General features: G+C 40.7%; 1 protein-coding gene across 1 annotated transcript in view; it reads right to left on the reverse strand.

Moving 5' to 3' along the window:
- The window catches only part of DIP-lambda (Dpr-interacting protein lambda), a 476,056-nt gene that overhangs the window by 273,990 nt on the left and 182,481 nt on the right, over positions 1–19,585 (reverse strand). The window contains exons 4-5 of the mRNA XM_070213258.1: positions 8,156–8,341; positions 7,779–7,974 (exon numbers count right to left, since the gene is read on the reverse strand). Of these exons, the coding sequence (XP_070069359.1) occupies positions 7,779–7,974; positions 8,156–8,341 (382 nt within the window). The remainder of the gene's footprint in view (positions 1–7,778; positions 7,975–8,155; positions 8,342–19,585) is intronic.

The raw sequence follows: 19,585 nt of genomic DNA on the forward strand, positions 1-19,585 counted from the left end.
GTTCTGTACGACTTTGCTGCACATCATGAGGTACACACAGACGCTTGTGCGATCGGACTAGCAGGAGTCTTATTGCAATCTCAAGACAAAACGAATTGGCGGCCCGTGTGTTACTTCAGTAGGCACTGTACTGACGCTGAAAGTAGATACCATAGATACGAACTCGAAACATTGGCCGTCGTAGAAACGCTACAAAGGTTCAGGGTGTATATTCTAGGAAAACCCTTCCGACTCGTTACTGATTGTTCCGCCATCGCCAAGGTAAAACTCAATAAAGAACACAGGTTAACAAAATGGACTTTATTAAAAGGTGCAGGCCTGTTGGCATTAAAACATGTTAATATAGACGTATATAAGCATATCTGCATACTTAGTTTTCGCGTTTAACGGGTGGTATTTGGGTAATCGCGGTTTGAAAAAAATAGCAACATTTAATTTTTTGATTTAAGATATCTTCGAGGGTCTGTGCTCAGTTGTAATAATACCTATGCCAAAAAATTGCTTAGATGCCCTTCTACATTATTGCACTTAAGGTTCCATCATAATTTGAGTCAATCACAGCCTATGAGCCATTGAAGTAATTTGTTCACCTCTATTCCCAACCAACTTAATGCGGTGAACACGCTTAAAAAAATACAAGGAAAAATATATGCCCTAAAATATTTTACAGGCATCTAGAGGCGTCTTTCACCGAAAGAAAGAAAGAATATATTTCAACATGCATTCAATGCTGCTACTACAAATCTAAAGGAGGCAAGCCCGAAGGTTGCATGCATTATAATGACGCCGATCCAGTACCATTTCGCAGGCTTCACATCGATCATTTGGGACCGTTTATTCGAAGCAAACGCGGAAATACCCATATACTAGCCATATCCGATCCCTTCAGTAAATATCTGATTGTAAAGGCAGTTAAAAGTACATAAACCCTCCCAGTGCTGAACACTCTGAATGAAGTTTTCAGCTACTTCGGTCTGCCGAAGATAATAATATCCAATCGTGGAACTGCTTTTACCTCGAAACAATTTGAAGAATACTGTAAGCACAACCAGATTCAACACATCAAAAACGCTGTGCGAACACCTCGTGCAAATGGACAAGTCGAGCGCGCAAACCAAACTATTCTCAACTACGTACGCACAGTGAACGACCACCCGAAGGATTGGGATCTTACTTTACACAATCTTCAATGGAGCGTAAACTCTCAAAAGAACGATACATCAGGATTCAGCCCAATTGATTTGGTGTTTAACTTTAATCCTATTGATGTAGTCCAGAACCATCTCACTGCAGCTATACACACCGATTTGGAATTAGACGAGAAGGAATATGTCATCGACAACAGAAACCAAGCGCTCGTCAATATTGCAAGCGAGCGAGCTAAATGGAAACAACGCTTTGATACCAAACACTCTAACCCTTCTATCTACTCCACAGGTAATCTTGTAGTCGTTAAAAACGAACCAGCTGCTACAGGCGAGTCGCGAAAGCTCGAACCACGCTATCGAGGACCATATATCGTCGTCAAGGTCCTTGGAAATGATCGTTATGTAATCGAAGACATCCCAGGTATCCAGATTACAGGACGTAAATACTGTTCTGTCTATTCCTCCGATAAAATCAAGCCGTGGTGCTCCAACGTCCCTGAGCTGGATGTTTCCGACGATGACGAGGATCGAATCGAGGACGATCCGAATGCAGGATTTGCCGAGCTGTCACGATCCAGTTCTGATGGAGAACCATTAGACAGCAACGGTGTGCCAACTCTGAATGAAGTTGGCGAATAATTGCAGAACGAGAACGACACGAGCAACCGACTACATTCACTCTGCTAGACTCGTCATATATAGGTTTTATAGGTCAATTATAGGTTTTTGATCCTAAAAGTAGTTGAAATCCAGACATTTAAGATGGTTGTTTTTTTTACAATTGGTTTTTTTGTTCTGCTAGACTTGCTATTTATAAGGGGTGCGAGCCTTAAAAATGATTTGAGTCCAGACGATTAAAATAGTAGGTATAATATTCTTCTCGTATTATCTTTGCATAACCGACTACATTGACTCTGTTAGACTCGTCATAAATGATAGGCTTTTGATCCTAAATATGGTTTAAGTTCAGATTTTGTTTTGTTCTGCTAGACCTGCTATATATAAGGGGTGCGAGCTTAAAAATGATTTGAGTCCAGGCGATTAAAATAGTAGGGATAATATTCTTCTCGTGTATTCGGTAATTCAGCTACCAATGGAGACAGGTTATTGTGGCTTTATTCTGCAGCCTTGCCTTTGGGAAAATCGCTGGTATCTGAGTGATAACTTCAAGCAGTGAGATGAGCTTGAGCCTGGATTATTACGTGGAAAAAATCTACGCCCTAGATAGCTTAATCAAACCGCAGAAACTCACTACAATCTTTGTTTCTGCTCAGACATTTTTTTTACAAAGGAAAGCATTGGCTTTGGGCATTGGGTTTACTTATTCAGATTTTTGTTGAATATCTACATTACTATACAAATTTATTTTTAAATATTACTGGCACAAGTTTATAGCAGGTCTAAAATTAGATATAAAATAAAATTAAATAGAAAATGTATATCCACAAATCACTAATATAGTAACTCTGTATAAATAAAAACTTTTCCAAATAACAATATATGCAAAATAAAATAATAATAAATAAATAAATAGAAAGCATATATTCATTTAGTTAAATTAAAATAAATAAATATAAACAAATAAATAATAAATAATAAATACTTGGTGTGGTAGATTATATACATCATATCATATATATCAGTAGAAATAAAAAGTCTTCAAATAGCAAAGGAAAATAAATAAAAGATAAGAACAATGCCGGTAAGACACACTCCAGAAGATAGTAGCGCAGCAGCAGGAGATGGGCGGCATAATTGTAATATTTTTGCCCAAACTATAGAGTTCCAAGCGCAGCTATATTTTAATACCCGTTACTCGTAGAGTAAAAGGGTATATTAGATTCGTGCAAAAGTATGTAACAGCTAGAAGGAAACGTTTCCGACCCTATAAAGTATATATATTCTTGATCAGGATCACTAGCCGAGTCGATCTAGCCATGTCCATCTGTCCGTCTGTCTGTCCGTCTGTCTGTCTGTCTGTCTGTCTGTCTGTCTGTCTGTCTGTCCGTATGAACGCTGAGATCTCGGAAACTATAAAAGCTAGAAGATTGGCATTTTGCATGCAGATTCTAGGAGCTCCTACGCAGCGCAAGTTTGTTTCAAAAAGGTGCCACGCCCCCTCTAACGCCCACAGTTTTGAAGCTATTATGAAAATAGTAAATGATATGTATTCGCTTCGTCAATACCTATCGATTGGCCAATTAAAAAATTGCCACGCCCACTCTAACGCCCACAAACCCAATAAACGCTTAAACCTGGCCAGCGCCTACATTTCCGCCTTTCATGACTAGTAGTACCAATATCTGGCGGTAGATGGCGCAATACAATATACACTAGCGCCATCTAGGAAATGGCATTGGAAAAAATCTGCCTTTTTTAATGCAAATTTTAAATTATTTGAAATGGGGCGGGCATTTTGTCTCTTTTTGCATTCTCTTTTTGCAAGTGCATTCAACTGCGCTAGAGAGAGACGGAAGATGTGCTAGGCAGAATTGAAAGTTCTAGAAAGCCTCTTCTAGAAAGAGATCCCTGGGTAAAAATCGAGCGGCGAAAAACATATAAGAAGGCATATTTCTATTAACTTGTTTAGCTGAGTAATGGGTATCTAATAGTCGAGGCACTCGACTATAGCGTTCTATCTTGTTTTATTTGTATTTAAGCACATTATCTACTTTCGAATAGAAACATACACATACATTGTGTGTATGTACATGTATTGTACATACATATAAGCAAATCAAAACATTTCCAAATATACATATGTACATTAGGGTGGACTTCTTTTGTATGAAATTTCTAAGGCCATGCTCTCACCCCTTCATATATAGCATTTTTGTATCCTTAATCCATTAAAAAAAGAAAAAGTAAAAAATAATTAGTTTTAGTCGGTGCGCAACGGCTTTAAAGTTTATTACGCATATTTCAGATACATCTAGATGCCGTAGACTTAATTTTATATTTTGACAGTATTTTAAAAAGTATCTCAATCACTTTCCCGAGCTTTTTAACAAGGGATGAAGTCGTTGATAAATTCGAGTAACTGGGAGACAAATACAACTTAAAAATAACAATAATAACGAATAATCAAGGACTTTTAGAGTACAACATATAAATATTACGGTCTCTGAAAAATAAGAGTCAATATCGTTGTATCCTAAGCCAGCATTTCTCTGACGAACATTTTTATTGGCGGACGCAAAAGTAATAGTTAGTCTTTAAAATTGAAAAATAGAATCTCTATTTTATTGTGAGTCACAAAAAAAAAATCGTGAGTCGGGGATCGAACTCGGTCATATTTGTTCGGAGACAAAAGCTCTACTGGCTAGGCTACGTCCAACTGATAATATTCATGAAATAAATTTCTACTTGACTCTTTTATTTGAGCGAAACCAAAAAGTTGACATGTTAAAATCTGACAATAAATTAAATGGGGTAAATTCCTAGTTTAACACTTAATTTTTAGTGAAACTTTAGGGCCATTGCGCACCGCCTAAACGATGAAATAAAATTTTTCTGTTTTCGCATAAATTTATTGGACACAGAAACCCACCATTCAAGATGCTGAGCTCAGTTCACCTTAAAGAAGTCCACACTAATGTACATACGTATTTGGTCAAAAGTTCGAATCTTAAGATTAATATTTAACTTGGAAACAATTTGGCTTTGCTTACAAAATTTGTAGTCATTTTCTGTTTTTTTCCATGGTGGAAATTAAATAAGGTTCTTTCTTCTGCTACAAAATGAAAAATAAAACCTAAGCATTTGATCCACAGGATTGACTATTGATCGAAAATCATTTTGATCGGAGTTTAAGTTTTTAAAACCCAAAACAAATTTAACTTAAATTGCCTCTTTCCCCTCCACTTTCCCTGCAGCACTACCCCTCACCATTTCTTTGCTGTTGCTCTCTCGGCTGTCGCTCTTTTGGCATCCGCTCTCTGGGTTTCGCTCTCTCGGCAGGCTTCCACAAATGCACCACAAATTGCAACGCAATAACTTAGGAAGTTTAAATAAATTCGTTAAAAATACTTTAAAAAAATGTTAAAAACTTAAAAAATTAAAAAGACTGGATGGCCTATATGACGATGGCTTGGGACTTGTCCCTTCAGGCTTTATGGATCATTGTGATGAAAGACGTCTTCCATTGTTGATGATCATATTCCCAATTAATCATGCTGTCAAATATTATTGTTACAAGATGTATTGCATAGTTGGCAGTTTTATAATTATTTTTGGCGCACTGCCAAAATGTTTTTTTTTCTAAGATTTTCCAAAATGTTTCAATAATGAGACGATGGCTTGGGACTTGTCCCTTCCGACTTTATGGATCATTGTGATGAAAGACGTCCTCCATTGTTAATGATCATATTCCCAATTAATCAAGCGGTTAAATATTATTGTTATTGTTATTGCGCACTGCCGAAATGTTTTTTTTTTTCTAAGATTTTCCGAAATGTTGCAATAATGAGACTTTGAAAACAATAGAATTCTGTCTACAAATCAAAATTATTGTTACAAGATGTATTGCACAGTTGGCAGTTTTATAATTATTTTTGGCGCACTGCCGAAATGTTTTTTTTTAAGATTTTCCAAAATGTTGCAATAATGAGACGATGGCTTGGGACTTGTCCCTTCCAGCTTTATGGATCATTGTGATGAAAGACGTCCTCCATTGTTGATGATCATATTCCCAATTAATCATGCTGTTAAATATTACTGTTACAAGATGTATGGTTGGCAGTTTTATAATTATTTTTGGCGCACTGCCAAAATGAAAAATGTGACATTTTTCAAATCGGACCATTCATTAAAAAGTTATGCGCAATCAAAAAAAATGTTATATATCCATCTCCCTCGCACTCCCTTTAGCTGAGTGACGGGTATTAGATAGTCGGGACACCAGTCCGACTGTAGCATTCTCTCTTGATTATCATGAGATAAGTTCGAAAAACTTTTATTACTGTTATTTTCCATGATCCCGATATTTTTTAATTTATTCATAGTGCATATATTTTATGACACGCTGCGAAACGACGAATTCACCGTCTAAAAACTTAATGTTTCTTGCCTCTTAATGTAACCTCTTAATGTAACTTATATTGAGTATGGGCATGCCCACGAAAAGGTCAACCAATCCATTATGGTCCGAGCGGCCGATTTTTTGGCATAAAGTCGAAATTTTTATGTTATTGTTTTGTATTTATACCCGTTACTCGTAGAGTAAAAGGGTATACTAGATTCGTGCAAAAGTATGTAACAGCTAGAAGGAAGCGTTTCCGACCCCATAAAGTATATATATTCTTGATCAGGATCACTAGCCGAGTCGATCTAGCCATGTCCGTCTGTCCGTCTGTCTGTCCGTCTGTCTGTCTGTCTGTCTGTCTGTCTGTCTGTATGAACGCTGAGATCTCAGAAACTACAAAAGCTAGAAGGTTGAGATTTCCCACACATATTCTTTGGCTTCCTACGCAGCGCAAGTTTATTTTAGCCGAGCGCCACGCCCCCTCTAACGCCCACAATCGCCCATTAACGATTTTAAAATGGGTCCTGCGCCCACATCTTTAAAGATTTCCGAGAAGTATAAATGCAATTTTGCTGTGTATATTTATACCTATCGAAATGTAGAAGACATTTTTCAAATCGGACCATTCATTAAAAAGTTATACGATTTATAAATTGTCAACATATATCTATCTCCCTCGCACTCCCTTTAGCTGAGTTACGATTATTAGTCGGGACACCAACCAGACACAGCGTTCGCACTCCCTTTAGCGGAGTGACGGGTATTAGATAGTCGGGACACCAACCCGACTATAGCGTTCTCTCTTGTTTTGATTTTAAATTCTTAAAAATAAAAGATCATACATATAAAAACTTCAAAAAAAGCTTTAAAAGCTACACTAGCGCTTTTTATGAGCTTTAAAAAGTGCACAATCGATCATCTGCTTAGGACTAAGAAATTGGCGGGAGAATATTTTCTTTACGTTTTTCTGTCCGGACTAAAGTTTTTTTGTAGCGATCTCTAGGATATTTGGCGCAGCAACAATCGAAAATTTAATTTTTTCTGATGGAATTTCTGTAAGAATTATCAATTATTATTTAAAAGCTGATAAAACATCAAAAATGAATAAAAAAAGTTTTTATTTTGAATCCTTTTTTGTTGAGCATTCGTAGGAGAAAGAAAAGGAAATGTCTTCTTTTGCTTATAATTCCGTTAAAAAAATTACAAAAATTATTTTGAGTGTGGGGTTTGAAAGATACAGAGTTGCACTTTTTAAATGTTTTGAGTTACATTACATACGAAGAATACGTTTGTCTGCAAAATATGTTCAAAGTTTGCCAAAAACATAATTTATTCAATTTTAATGTCGTTTTTTTTAGAACCCTTGCGTCTGAGAATTTTTTCGAGAGCACATTTAGAGCACTGATTATTTAATTAATATAATTATTTCTGGCTGTCGGTCTGTCTGTCTGTCTGTCACTAAGTGTTGGGACATACTTAGATACTTTGTACTTTAGTGGTACCTTTTACTATAGGTATCGGTTTGATACTACAAAATTTCATATATTTGGGACCTCTTTTTGGTTTTTAATTATGATGTTTTTTCTCCGTTTAAATAGCATACTAACCTGGCTTATCTCTACTTTCCGTGCGAAGTATAATTTCCTTTCCCGCTTCACGCCTCCACTGCACCTTTGGTTTTGGAATTCCAGTCGCATTGCATACGAGCAAAATACTTCCACCCTCAGTACTAACTCCTTCCTCAGGATTATGTCCTTGATCGTTTAAAATATCTGGTGGCACAACTACGTCAAGGTATCCGGACTGCAAAACAAACAATGTATAAGAAGCAAACTGCAAAGTCGTTATTATTGTACAAAAAAAAAACCGGTGAAACACCGTTAACACCCATTCCTTGTATAAACTGATTTTTTTTTATATATTTACATATGTCTCCCAATTCATTTTTGGACTCGAAAACCAGATGAGAAACAGATGCACTTACAAGGCTCTTCATGGGATCTGTATTAACTTGGCACATGTAGCTGCCGGAGTCATTTATCTGTACGCGGGATATGTGAAGTTTCCAGGTATTGTGGCCGTTGTGTGTCACAGATAATCTTGGATTTAGTGAGACCATGTGTGTGTGTATACCAAGTATTGCTTTTGAATCAGATTTAATCCATGCCACCTGGAATTGTAATAATATAAATGTATAATTTTCCGAAAATATGACGATTCTTAGTCCACCAGTTTCTCTTCCATAGGGGAGAGGTCAGTCGGTTGGTACAACTTTGGTTTTTGACCTGCCATTTGGTCATAAGCTTATGAAACTTTGCGAGTTTGGTACCGATCGAAAGCGTGGTGTATTAGCTTTAACGTAACCAAAAAAAACAGGATAAATTTACTGGGCAGAAAGGAACCTCAGTCGGGCTAAGTTTTTTTGTATCCAAAACGGGTGTCCCAACTTCCACGCTCAAAGTGTTCCCAAGTACACAAAATAGGTGGTTTCGGAAAAAATTAATTACTTTTGTTCTGACGGAACTTAATTTGTATTTTTTTAAGCATTTTATAAATTTAACTTAAGAGTTTATAGATTTTTGAAAAAGGATACACGACTCCCACAGCTTAAATTTGGGTTGAGTCTGGCCTTTAATGTTTTCCTTAAAAGTTTTTAATAAAAGGACAACAAACTAAATAAAAAAAAAGTTTGTAGAAAAATTTTAAGATATTTTAACTTGCAGACCGCACCAACTTACAGACCTCTTCCCTATACATATGCTAACACTCTTTTTTAAGATACACCATACATTTTGAAAATTGACTTTTAAACAAATATGTACTTCGCTATCTGCCTGTCTTAAAGCCACGAAACTCCGTGTATACAGCTGTTTACTGGTTTATTTCAGTTATCGATGACTATTCACTGACCAGTTCTGTAAAAAACTGTTGTTAGACGGTAAATTACACTAATTTGCAGCCAAAATGTTTATTGTTGGACTATTTTTATTTTTAATCGTCGAGTCGATCTAGTTGATGTGCCACGTCCACTCTAACGCCCATTATCGCTTACGACTCTAGGGTCTGTCTACAGCCTACATTTTTTAAGTTGTTGTAAAAGTGTAAATGAGATTTTATTTTGATTAATATAAATCTACCCACCAAACATTTTCAAAACAGTTTTTCGTAAATATATTTAAATTTATTAGCTTAATCAAAAAGTTCGAGAAATGAAAGCTATTAAATAAATGAGTAATTTATATAACATACATTTTTTCTGTAAAACTAATTTTTTCGTTAAAATCGCATTTCAGTTGTCGTAGTTAAGAATAAAGGTAAGAAAAAAAAAAAATTCAAATTATAAAACAAAAATAAAATGTATTAACAAAAATAATAAAAAAATTGCGCCGATTTTTGTTAAAATAATTTTTGCCTGCGACATTAAATATGGCTTTTGTGGAGATCTGTACCAGCGGAGAGCGGCGCTGAGGATGAGAGTAATCTACCACGCTTTCAGTCGTAGGCTCGGCTGATGGTTTGCCAGTTGGCAACGCTTTATTATTAGTTGCAGTGACGCCGGCCGGAGCGGAAGGCCAACTAAGAACATTGTTAAAATCGCAACATAACGTGTTTCACTTAACTGGAGATTGGGGATCTTTACACTGGCGGCGAGGATAAACCCGGAGGCTACGTTTGTAATAACCTTTTGCAAGGAAACATTTCGTAAAGTCGATAAAATCACCAAACGTAGAGTGTGCCAAGAATGTAAGTTAAAAAAGAACAAAAAACAGCATTGCCAGATTGAAAAAACCTTGCCAAATAGAAAGAGTTGAAAGTGAGAGATGCCTATTCCAAATGGAATGAGAGGAACGAAAAAAGATTATTCCAAAAGGAATGAAAGGAAAAAAAAGAGAGTCATTTCCAAATGGAATAAGATCGCGAAAAACAAGTTAAATTGGAAGAAAAGTAATAGCTTCGCAATAAATGCTATATTCCAAATGGAATAAGTAAAAAGGAAAATAATAATAAGAGAGCATATATAAAAATACCTCGATCTTGATGGACAAATTTTAGGGATTATGTTTTATTTTCAGAAACAATCATGACGGAGCTGAAGCCTTTCCTGTACCAGGCAATGGACAAGGCGCTGTGGCGTACAGAATGGGAAATGTGGCTGCGCGCATTTAATATATATGTTTTGTCTGCCTTCGGTATGCGCCAGCTGCTCGGAGAACTTCAATTTTTTCATTTATGGACTCTAATTTGACAATTACAACCGGGTCGACATTTGTATACGGTGACTTTCGCGCTCGGAAAATATATCTGACTCTTGGCGGTGGTGTTAAATTTATTGAAAGGCACATTGTGTTAAAAATCGATTTTAACCTTTCGCCGTTGACAAACGGGACACCGTGTATTTGCAGGTCACACGCATTTTCGGCATTCCTTCGTGCCTCAACCCCTGCTTCCATCATTTGCACCCGCTCCTGGATTGAGCGAAGTGTAGTAACCTCCGACTCTAGCTGCTGAACCCGCTCCCGTATCGAGCGAACAGCAGTTATCTCCGTCTCCATCTGCTGAGCCGGCACACTTCACTGGTCATCCCATCCAGTCGCTCTGACAGCATCGCAAGTAATCTCTGATCGTCTTCTTGCATGTTGGCCGAGATTAATTTGCCCTGCTCCTCAAAACGCTGGTTTTGGGTGGTTAAAATATCAAGGGACAAGTTAGCTTAATTGAAGAGAAACTGCAATTAAAAAGTTCAAGGGTTTCCGATGTTCGAAAGCTAAATGAGAGCGTTGGCAAAATGATGGTTTTGGTAGAATGCGAATCTCAAGGAGAAGCGGAAAACATTTTAAAGAATAGTCATAAGTTGCGTGGAAGTCAGGTGTTCCTTGACAAGGACTTGACAGCAGAAAAACAAGCAATCAAAGAGGCTCTTCTAGAGCTAAAAAAGATTCTTCTGGCAATTCGCAGGGAAACAAAAGTAAAAGTCCAAAACGACAGCATCAACGTAGATGGAAATTGGATGTCGTTTAATAACAACAAGGTGCTTATGTGGCAAGGAAAACCAGCTGAACCTAAATTAAAAGAAATATACGGAAACAGTTTGGAAATGTCTCACATTACGTATGCGTTCTTAAGCCAAAAGTCCAAGTCAAAAAACTAAATAGAAACAAAAATAAATGTATTAAATGTAGTCATATGTTAGAATTTAGTAATGTTGCAGGTGTAAATGTGATTAAAGAGCCCGATACCATAGAGAGACTGGAGATTAGAATATTGTCCTATAACGTGGGAGGAGTAAAAAATAAGCTTATATATAATGATTTCTTCCAATACATTGCGTCTTTTCCAATTTTCATTCTATCTGAAACATTTCTGGAATCCAAATTGGATGCTGTGGAAGTAAAATTTAAAGACTTTGTGCTTGTGCCTGCCATCCGAACCAGTGCCAGAGGACGAGCAAGTGGTGAAATGATATATGGTATAAAAAAAGAACTTCACAAACAGAATATAATTAGTTTCATAAATGTAGATGAGGCAATTATTATCCAACTGAGGACTGTGGAAAATGAAAACTTGCACCTACTGCCAGTGTACATTAATTGCAATCACTGGGAAAGAGATTCTGGAATGTTATATGAGGTTTTAAACCATGTCCGATTAAATGAAAGTGCATTGATCATAGGAGATTGTAACGCAAGGTTGGGAGAAGCGCAACTTCTCGGTTTTGACCAACAGTTAGGTACAAGTGCACTTAATGAAGCCCGTAATGCCAAAGACAAAGTAACAGACGCCAATGGCCGGCACCTAATGGACCTGACCGGTGGTCAATGGAAGGTCGTCAGGCTATCCCTTGGGCGATTACACCTTTATGCGTGGTGAAGCTTGGTCTACCATCGACCTATGTATGGCACGCGGCACATGGATAAAAACCATCAAAGTCTTGGAAGTTAGCAGTCAAATATTCTCTGACCATCTGCCGCTGGAAGTTACAGTCACTCTCTCCACAACATCGAATGCAGTCACAGCGCCGCTTGGACTTCTGCCAAGTCTGATTTGGCGAAATCGAGAGAAGGAGAACTATAGGACAAAGTTGGACCGAAACCTGGCAACAAGTTGTGTGGCAGATTTGAGAACCCCTGATGAAATGGAAGCGTTTTTTACAGATTGCATTACCAAAGCCGTTAATACACGAGGTCGAAGAAAGCCCAGAGACTTTAAACAGGAGTGGTACACGGAACAGTGTGAGGCAGCTCGAGTGCCTTCTTTTAACATGCTAAGGCAGGTAAAATCGACAAATTCAGCAACTGCAGCGGTAATGTACCATGAAGCTAACGCCGCGTACAAGCTAACTTGTCAAAATGCTCGGACGCAATTTTACATTAACCTAGCAAGGTCATTGGATTCCATAACAGATAGCAGGGCTTATTGGACTACTATTAAGAAACTCAATGGAAGCTCATTTGTAAAATCAATGGAAGTTAATGCACATGATCTAGGAAACCATTTCCGTGATCTTCTAGCCCCTCCTGATTGGACGCAACCCCTGCATTTTGCAATGCCGTCGGTACAAAATCAGATTTTAGATGGGTATGTTACAGGACAAGAAGTGGAAAATATAATTGCAATGTTAAAAGAAAGAAAAGCACCCGGGCCAGATAGAATACCATCGGAATTCATTAAGTACGCTACGCCTCAATTCACAGCCAGCCTTGTCACTGCATTCAACAAGTTCTTGGAATCCGAAACAGTCCCAAAGAGCTTTCAAAAAGCGATTATTTTCCCGATCTTTAAGAAAGGCGACCCGAAGGTGACATCTAACTATAGAGGAATATCTTTTCAAAATGCGTTAGCTAAAGTCCTCGCTGCTCTACTACTCGAACGGCTTAAGAAATGGTTAAGAGACTGCGATATTCTTACTGAATTCCAAGCCCGTTTTAGAAAAGGATATTCGACAGCAGACAACATTTTTAGTCTTACAAGTATAGCAAGGTCATATATCGACGGTGGAAAAAAGTTATACGCATTCTTTGTAGATTTCAGAGCTGCCTTTGACTCAATAGACAGAAGAACCCTAACGTACAAGCTCAGCAACATCGGCATATCAACCACGTTTTTAAACGTCCTTCAGAGCTTGTATACGGATAACTTGGCGGCAGTATGGGATGGAGAAGAACTGTCTGAGTGGTTTGTCACTGAAGCTGCAGTCAAGCAAGGATGTCTACTCAGCCCCCTTCTGTTTTCCCTGTTTTTAAACGACATCACGGATGGCCTGCCTTGCGGTATTCAAATAGGCGGATGCGCGATTAAGGCGCTGCTGTATACAGATGACATTGTGATCCTCTCCGAATCACCCGACGAACTACAAGAAATGATTAATGCTCTGCACAAATACTGTCTATTGTGGGGACTATCAGTAAACACCGAGAAGTCAAAAGTTCTAATCTTCAAGAGGCATTGGAGAAGGCTAGCGCAAAACGAAAAGTGGAATTTAGGGTCAATTCAGCTAGATATTGTCAAGACATATAAGTATCTGGGAGTCTGGATTTACCACAACGGTCGTTTCAACAACCACTTATAGGAGAAACTTCGAGAGGCAAAACTGGCCATAAATTGCACATGGAAATCGCTGCTAGGGAAAAATTATGTTCCAATGAGTAGCAAGTACAAGCTGTTTAGTGCAGCAATGCGGTCAATATTATGTTACGGCGCGCAAATCTGGGGCATCTTAACCTATGAAGAAGTTGAAAGTCTTCTAAGATTCTTTTTAAAGAAGATTTTTCGTCTACCCAGATTTACCCCGAAAAGGATGCTATATCTTGAAACAGGACTGTCGCTGCTGCATATATTTACAGCAGAAATGCATTTCAGATATATCCAGAGAGTGGTATCCATGCCTGAACATAGGCTACCGCGAATTCTAGCGAACTATTTGGTTCAGGAAAGTAAGCAATGGGTCATAGAATGGGAGACGCTTGCCGAGACCTACGGAGAAAGGCTACAGTTAGGCGACCCTTCTCAATGGTCGCAATGGGCGCAACGTATACTAGTACATATGCAAGAAACGTATAGGACTCATTTCGAGACGGAATCAAGGAGAAGCGCAACTCGGCTAACTCATAGGTCTCTTGAATACGATCTGGGAGTCAAGAACTATTTTACAGACGCTTTCACCGTGGAGAAGATCCGTACCATTTTTATGGCCAGGGGGGAAATCCTCCCACTAAGCTACATCCCAAACGTGACAGCCAGCGGCACTGTGTGCCCGATCTGTAATATGAGGGAGCAGGAAAACATCGTGCACTTTATAGGACACTGCTCCATTTTACGGGAGATTCGCCTGCTGCATTTTGGTATAGCTCAGCTGACCCCGCGTGCTGTAGACGTTTTGCTGATGGGCAGTGCTGGTCAACTCTCTACAACTACATCAACCAGGCTCTGCAGTACCGTAATAATATTTTAATGGAAAACTTTTAAATACTACATTTTTTTAATTCTAACACGAAACTCATCTCTCCTAGTTTTTAAACTGATTGGTGGAACGATCTGATATCAGGGGAAGACCCGGGAAGTCAGGTGTAGTACACTGGCAGTTTTGACACTGGGAAAGCCGAGATCGACAGACGGTTAAAATAACCAAGTCGATTTATTTTGAATCCTTTCTTGTTTATTAAAAAAAAAAACTCTGTAAATCCCCTTTAATTGTACATTTGTAATGCCGTGCACTCAATGTTTTTTTTATAAATAAAGAAATATACTACAACTACTACTACTACTAAAGTTAGCTGCCGGGGCATCGGATGAACGTGGCTGTTTCATCTTGGCGTTGGTGTTATTGTTTTCGCGTTGACGTTTTGGTACAGGAGCCATTTTTAAAAATTTTTTTCAATTGAGTGATTACACAGGCCGACAAAATGTGACATGGGTCGGTGTCCAGGCCTGCCACCATTTTATTTCGATAAATGAGGCTTTTCTAAATATAAGTTGCCACTTCACCTATAGTCCATCAGCTCTGGTATTTGCGGTATCTTTAATTTAAGAAAATCGCAAATTTTCTTCGTCTTTTTAACCAATTTTGGTAATCTTTTCGGAATTAAATAGTTACATGTTTTTTTTATACGGTCGTTTTGGAAAATTTAATCTAACTCAACCACGCGAGAAGGTGGGCGCATTCAAAATTTTAAAGTCACAGCAAAGTTTAAAAATCTTCATTTGTGAACAGCGTTTAAAAATTATCGTACCTCAGTACGACGAAAACTGCTAGCTAAGCATATGAGTAAGCGAGAGGCAAATAGGTAGCTAACGCCTTTAGCCGGGGACTTTTTCCACCTCGGTACTCAGTTGAGCTAAGAAAATAGTAAGAAAATACCACATAAGTACCAGATTTAGCGAATGAATTTCGATGAACGACTTTAGCCGCGGCCCAATGAATAAAAAATTGTATCTTTGTGCAGAAGCGGTGTAACCCTGTTTTGGGAGGCGGTATAGATCGCCGTGGTCAGGGTTCGCGACAGATATTTATATTTCCTCTATAGATCGATTTACCTCCCCTTCCTTAATAATGACACAGAGGGATAGAACTATAAAGTAGGCGTGTATTTTGTAGTAATTGTACAGTGGAGTTTGTCGGGTGATGACGTATACGTGGGTCGATACTGCTTGCTTTACTGGTTCGGTGCTACGGGAGGGCCGAGTGGTGAACTGCTTGCCGCCGTGAATCCAGCGCTGCAGAATTGCGAGTGATGAACTGCTTTTCTTCGTGAATCCAGCGCTACAGAAGTGCGAGTGATGAACGGCTTGCTGTCGTGGATCCGATGCTACGGAAGCGTGAGTGGTGTACGGCTTGCTGTCGTTGACTGCTGGTCAGTGACTGGGCGAAGAGGTTCACCGCTTGTTGCGAGTTTCGGCGCTGTGGATGGGCCGAGTGATCGTGTTGGCGCTGCGGATGGGCCGAGTGATCGTGTTGGCGCTGTGGATAGGCCGAGTGATCGCGTTGGCACTGCGGATGGGCCAAGTGATCGCGTTGGCGCTGCGGATGAGTGATCGCGTTGGCGCTGCGGATGGGCCGAGTGATCGCGTTGGCGCTGCGGATGGGCCGAGTGATCGCGTTACCGCTGCGGATGGGCCGAGTGATCGCGTTGGCGCTGCGGATGGGCCGAGTGAGCGCGTTGGTGCTGCGGATGGGCCGGTACGTGAAATGCTTCGTCGTGCGTACGTCGTGCACGTCGGGTTTGTAGTGTTCTGGGTCGTTGGGAACGATCTACTTGGATTTCTAGTGGGTTTCGGGAATGTATGGCATCGTTAGTTTCGGGCTGCCGGGCATCGTTAGTTTCGACCTGCCGTTTCGTTTCCGGGTCGGGAGCCGGAAACGTAACGTCTGGGGGAACTCACTGAGGTGGGCCTGTGAGCGCGTTGGCGCTGCGGATGGGCAGGTGCGTGAAACGCTTCGTCGTGCGTACGTCGGGTTCGTAGTGTTCTGGGTCGTTGGGAACGATCTACTTGGATTTCTATTGGGTTTCGGGAATGTAGGGCATCGTTAGTTTCGGGCTGCCGGGCATCGTTAGTTTCCACCTGCCGTTTTGTTTCCGGGTCGGGAGCCGGAAACGTGACGTCTGGGGGAACTCACTGAGGTGGGCCTGAATTACGGAAACCGGGCCGCCTCAGTGATCACGACTGAGTCCGGGCTGATTTCAGGGAAACCGCACCGGGACGCCAGTGATCCTCACCAGGTCGCAGAGCCGATTTAAAACCGCACTCTTACGGATCCACCACCAATACCAAGATTATCTACCAGAACACTTACCCGGATATTTCTCCTTGTTGCTGGTGTGTTTCCTCGAAGATCGTCGGAACGCGAGTGACTCATCTGGGGTCTTGCATCTGCTTATATAGGCCCCGTTGAGTGTGCCCAGAGTGGTCGATACTGAGAATCCGGCTATCGATAACTCGTTATCGGGTCTCTAATATAGTATCGAAGTATTGGTGGGGTTAGTGTGGCCAGACCTGGTAGTTAATTATCAATATATTAGTGTGACCAGCGTATCCGTAAAAAGATAGATGTGTTTTTTGGAATGTTCTTTTTTATTGTTTGTTACCGGTTGTTGTCCTGGGCATGGGGGGTCGTGCTTCGTTGTCCGTTGTTTGCCGTGTCGTTTTCTTGGTTGTGGCTGTCGCCAATGTTTGCCGTGTCGCTGCTGTGGTCGTGTTCATAATTGTTGTTGTCGCCTCCGTTTGCCGTGTTGCTGCTGTGGTTGTGTTCATGGTCGTAGATGTCACCAGCGTTTGTCGTGTTGTTGTGGTGGGTGTCGTCGAGCTTGGGTTTCGGTATGGCGTATGTCTGCCCACCGGGGCAGCCCTGGTTGGCTTCCGGCAACCAGCTGGACCTGACACGTCCTCGGCTCCGAGTACGATTACTCGTCGCCGCTGCTAGTTGAGCCTTTGGAGGTTCTCCCTGTATTTCGAGAGCGAGTTTTGAAACTTCTTGTTCATCCTGAAACATGGGCGAATGGTTTTTAATTAGTTTGCTTTTTTGGAGTTGCGCATGTTTGTTAGTCGAGGGTTTCTACATGAGGTTTCAGTTCATTTACGTAGGCTCTGTGCGTCTTCCCGGTCACCGTGTGTTTTATTGTTGCAATCACCGCTGATATGAAGCATGTGACATTGAATGGGACTTCGTATTTTGGAGCTAGCCTTGCCGCGAATCCAGTTGCTGCTTTTGACAAGGGGTGCTGTCTTTCCCATACTAAGTCTCATATTTTGGGTCTCCAGTCCCTTTTCCGGAGGTTGTATGATCTAGCTTGATCCTGTGCCATGTTCCCCATGTTTAGGTTTGCTAGTTTCCTTGTTTCCATGATACGCTCCTATCGTGCATGTACTGTCTCCTCTACGATTCCCGATCCTTGCGTGTTTTCGGCAAACAGGCTTCCTGGCAGTCTCATTTCCCGTCCGTATAGCAGATATGCCGACCTATATCCTGTTGATTCTAATCTGCTACTGTTGATTGCTAGTGAAATTTCAGGTAGCCAGTCGTCCCATCTTTTGTGTTCTGTTCCCGAGAATTGTGCTATCATTGTTTTAATCGTACGGTTTGCCCTTTCTGCCGAGTTTTCTTGAGGGGTGTATGGGGCTGTCAGCTGGTGAAGAATTCCCCATTTCTGTAGTTGTGCCTTGAACTTGTTGCTAGTAAATTGCACCCCATTGTCCGAGATTATCTTTTTTGGTGTTCCGAATCGGGCTATGACTTGTTCCCTCAGTACCTTCAATACGATATCTGTTGTTGCTTTCCGGAGGGCTGCAATTTCTACCCCTTTTTGTAAACCTTTCGAACATCACTAGCAACATGTTATTACCGTGGCTGGATCTCGGTAGTGGGCCCACGAAGTCTATGCAAAGGGTTTCCCAGGGAGCTTTCGCTATTTCTGACAACATTTTTCCTGCTGCTTGCTGCTGAGATGTTTTGTAGCGTTGGCACGTTTCGCAGCTTCGTACATGCTGCTGTATGTCTTTGTGCATTCCTTGCCAGTAGTATTGTGCCATTGTCCGGTGTTTTGTCTTTCTCACTCCTAGGTGCCCTGCTGTTGCTTGGCTGTGGTTTTCTCGTAGTACTCGTTCTCGTTGTTTCCATGCCTGTGTGTCCTCGTCTGCCGCCCATGACGGTATATGTCTATATAGTTTTCCGTTGATTAACGCGTAATCTGGCCATGTTTCGGGGTTTTTTTCCAAGTCTATAATTTTCCGTTTAATCCAGGTGTCTTCTTCGACCTCCGCTCCGTGGGCTTCTTCTTCAGGCATTCTGGACAAGGCGTCCGCAACGACATTGAGCTTTCCTCTGCGGTAGCGTATCTCAAACGAGTATGGCTGCATTGCCAACGCCCATCCGTCCTGATGGGCTCTCTATCGAGTTAAGCCACTTTAGCGCCTGATGGTCTGTGATGGGCTCTCTATCGAGTTAAGCCACTTTAGCGCCTGATGGTCTGTGATGACTATGAAGTGGTAACCTTCTAAGTACATCCTCATCTTCTGGATGCCCCGGTGGATTGCCAGGCATTCCTTTTCGGTCGCTGAGTAGTTCTACTCCGTCTTTGTGAGCTTCCGACTGGCGTACGATATCACGTGCTCGCAGTCTTCGTCTTCTTGAGTTAGGACTGCTCCTAATCCGCAGTTGCTGGCGTCCGTCTGGAGTAGAAACGTTTTTCCAAAATCTGGGCAGACCAGTACTGGTGCTTCTGTTAGGGCTTTTTTCAGGTGTTGCGTTGCCTGTTCTGCCCCCTCGCTCCACTTTGTGTCTTTTTTCACTATGTTATACAGAGTTTGTGCCAGTTCCGTGAAGTTCGGAACGATTCTTATGTACCACGAAGCTACTCCCAGGAAGCTATGTACCTGCTTCGTTGTCTGTGGGCTTGGCATGTCTAGGATCGCGGCTATCTTT

This window comes from Drosophila takahashii, chromosome 2R (assembly GCF_030179915.1).
Source record: "Drosophila takahashii strain IR98-3 E-12201 chromosome 2R, DtakHiC1v2, whole genome shotgun sequence".
In the NCBI taxonomy this organism is placed as follows: Eukaryota; Metazoa; Arthropoda; class Insecta; order Diptera; family Drosophilidae; genus Drosophila; species Drosophila takahashii.